Here is a 3,542-nt window from a genome sequence, read left to right as displayed (position 1 = left end):
AAAACATTTGGTCTATTTCAAATGGATGTACCTGAGTTGAGTCTCAAAGACATGTACAAATTTTTCATGTACACATTATTGGAAAACAACTTCGAGCCTTTGTCAGCCGAAGTGATAACCAGAATTGGAGGCAAAGTAATAACACACAACCCGCAATTTTTTGCTCATCATTTTATGGCTGGTTTGAAATTAGAGTCATATTTGTTGAGCAAACAAAGAAAACCAAAATCGTATGGTTCAGACAGTTGTGTGGTTGATTATGTTTGGGATCAGGTTCGCGGCAAAAGAGGTTTTAAAACATATGATTATAAAAAATTGAAAAATGAGATCTTCAAATATTGTGCGGATCCACCAAGAATGACAACAAAAGAATTGATCGATTGGGCCAAGAGTTGCCATTCAAATGTGTCTATTCATGCTTATGATAGCACATACAGGAAATTCAAATCACATACTAATAAGCACAATTGTGATGTTTCACTGGTCTACATTGTCAAAGACCATCATTGTTATCCCATTACAGACGAAAAATTGAAACTCACAGCAGCCAAAGCAAACCAAGGAGGCTGCAATGACTTGTTAAAATACATGACTGAAATGAAATGGTCCAGAAAACACGAATTTGTGCATAAACTGGACAGGTTAGATGATATATACGAATTAGATAAAAAAGACAACATTATCGTTTTGCCCGAAGATGTTAAAATGATGGAGGCCATTGATGCATACATACATTCCACTTGTTATTATGTGGAGTACTTGCATTGGAACAACAATGGGATATTAGATGGTTTCATAGATCACCGGAACAACATGTTTCTCTTGAACGACGAATACGACAACAGGAAATCAATTTGCGATAAATTGCATAGTTTGTACAAGACTCATGATTTTATATGGGTTAATCAAACTTTCACGGGATTGGCTTCTGCCTTATTCAAACAATTGTGTGGTTATTTACCTACATCTACGTATAATGTGCAAACTCGTGAAATGCTTGATGATTATTATCCAAGAGCGTTACAATGGTGTACAACAGAAGATATTCCAGATGATGTGGTCAACATTGACATATCCAAATCGTATCCGAATGTTTTGCTCAACAATGGAACAGCAATTCCTGTTTATAGCATACATGACGTAGTAGAACCGTTTCATTGCAGAAGCGATCTTAGAAAATGTGGCGAATTTTATATTGAAGAAACTGTGTTGTATAATTATGACACACCTTTAAAAATCGAAGCTGGGTTTTACAGTGGAGATTTGGTGTCATATTTGGTCGATGAACTAACAATGTCTGAAAAGCAAATCAAATACAAGATTGTTTCCAATAAAGCTCTCAAGCCAAGTACATTCAAGCCATTTTTAAAATATGTGTTTGAAACATTTCCTGAAGACAAAGCCAAACAATTGGCAAACAGTTTCATTGGTGATCTTGGAAGAAAATACAACAGGATTAATTCAGGTTTTACATGTGTTGAGTATGATACAGCAATGGCTTGTTGGACACAAGGCATCAAGGACGGGCGCAATATCATAATTGACAGCTTCAATGAAATCTACTTGATTAAAGAACAAAAATGCGAACGAATGTTTTCAGACCATACAAGTGTAAACAGATTTGTCGTTTCTCAGGCAATATTGGAATGTTTGAAGCTGATACGCAAATGCTATGGTGAAAAGAGTGCGTTGTATGCTTACAATACAGATGGCATATTCATCACCAATCCAAGACCTGCGTTGAAAAATAAAAAGGATGTTGTGTTTGATGTAAAAAACATTGGTAAAGCATACATAACAGACACTCCTTTGTGCTATTTTGAGCGTCATTACAGAGAAAATATGGATTTTGACAGTTACAAAGCTGTAAAAGGAGAAGGTCGTATGTATAACGGGCAAGCTGGTTCTGGCAAAACAACTAAAATGTGTAAAATGGTAATGAAAACTGACAAGCCTATTGTGTTAAGTTTTACGAATAAAGCTGTCCAGAACGTCAAAGACAGATTGAGAAAAATGGGATGCGTTTCTAGTGGACCGTTTAAAGGATTACCGGTTAAGATGAGTAGAAGAAACAAAAACTTTCAGTCATTTGTTGAAGAAATTAAAATATGTGCAGAAAAAAACGAAATTGATCCTGACGCTATTTGTCATACATTTGATTCTTATTTTTGTGAATGGAACGGTTTCTCATCTGAAACAAATCTAAAAAGCTTGGAAGACAAAACCATATTCATCGATGAATTTTCAATGGTACCTAACAAGTGGATAACACTGATTTACAAAGCCTTTGTGTTGTATGGCATCAAGGTTTACATGTTTGGCGATCCAAATCAATGTTCTCCTGTCGAATCAGGGAGCAGAATAAGTTATGACTATCTAAGATCAATGTCTGTCAGACAAATGTGCCCAAAAATTGTAACAATGGAATACATTGAAGGTTCTTCCCGCTATGACAAAAAAACACACACTGTACTTGACCAGTTTTTGAAAAAAGGTAAATTAGCAAAAAACTTTTCTCCTGTCACTGAATTATACAAAAATATATGTTATTTGAACAAAACCAGAATTGAAGTCAATACGCGTTGTTGTGTTCAAATACAATGACAAGAAAGAAGAATACAAAGTGTGTGTTGACATGCCTGTAATTGCAACTGAAAATTTAAAAGATCGTGAAATATTCAATACAATGGAATTTACGATTGAAAGTATTTCGGAAGACTCAATATGGATTGATGGCAAGGAGTTCGACATGAAAACATTTTCTCAGTGTTTCATTCCAAGTTTTTGTGTAACTGTACATAAATGCCAAGGAGCAGATATCAATGAACCTTACAATATTTATGATGTGGAAAAAATGGACAAAAAATTATTGTATACTGCTTTGAGCAGAACCACTAAATTCAAATACATTCATCTTGTCAACAAAGATTTGAACTACAAATACAAAATTCGTGATATGCCAGTATTAGAATTAACCAATGCCAAATTTAACAGTCTGTATTCTGAAGGCAAAATATACAAGGTGCTGGTTGATGATAAGGTTTACATTGGATCAACATGCGAGGACCTGGCAACACGATTAAGTCGTCATTTGAAGGACAGCAAAAGCCAAATATATAAATACAGGAAGAAAAAGCCTGTGATTGAGCTCGTGGTCAAAGCTCCAACAAACGACAAGAAAAGTTTGGAAAAAATAGAAAATGCTTACATACAAGAATATGCAGAAAAATATGGCAAATTATTGCTAAATGTAAAAGCAAATCCTTTGAAACCAAAAAAGGTCGTGTTTAAAGTGGAGATAGAAAATCAAAAACAGTTGGAAGAGCGAATTGCCAAATTAGATGACAAAATAAAAATCAAAGACAACGAAAATGACAAGTTTTTCTATTTCGACAATAAAATCTTGGGAAAAAGATATAAGACAATGGCAAGATATGCTAACAATGATAAAGAAGCCGCTCTTGAACAGATCAGTGAGAAAAAAAAACAGTTGATTGAAGAATTGACCATTCATTTTAACTAATTTTATTTTTAATGCAATT

General features: G+C 34.3%; 1 protein-coding gene across 1 annotated transcript; it reads left to right on the top strand.

Moving 5' to 3' along the window:
* Positions 1 to 588: 588 nt before the first annotated feature.
* Positions 589 to 3,523, top strand: LOC138001152 (uncharacterized). The gene is made up of 2 exons (XM_068847812.1): positions 589 to 2,494; positions 2,565 to 3,523. Exons 1-2 carry the CDS (start codon positions 589 to 591, stop codon positions 3,521 to 3,523), a joined length of 2,865 nt encoding a protein of 954 aa, XP_068703913.1.
* The last annotated feature ends 19 nt before the right edge of the window (positions 3,524 to 3,542 follow it).

The sequence above is a fragment of the Montipora foliosa genome, chromosome 4 (assembly GCF_036669935.1).
Source record: "Montipora foliosa isolate CH-2021 chromosome 4, ASM3666993v2, whole genome shotgun sequence".
Classification (NCBI taxonomy): domain Eukaryota; kingdom Metazoa; phylum Cnidaria; class Anthozoa; order Scleractinia; family Acroporidae; genus Montipora; species Montipora foliosa.
The sequence above is the reverse complement of the archived record's forward strand: the minus strand, read 5'-3'. Positions and strand labels throughout refer to the sequence as shown.

Coding starts and splice junctions, on each gene's coding strand:
- LOC138001152 (XM_068847812.1), top strand. CDS start 589: ATGACTGAAATGAAATGGTCCAGAAAACACGAATTTGTGCATAAACTG. Junction 2,495..2,564: donor TGACCAGTTTTTGAAAAAAG/GTAAATTAGCAA, acceptor GAACAAAACCAG/AATTGAAGTCAATACGCGTT.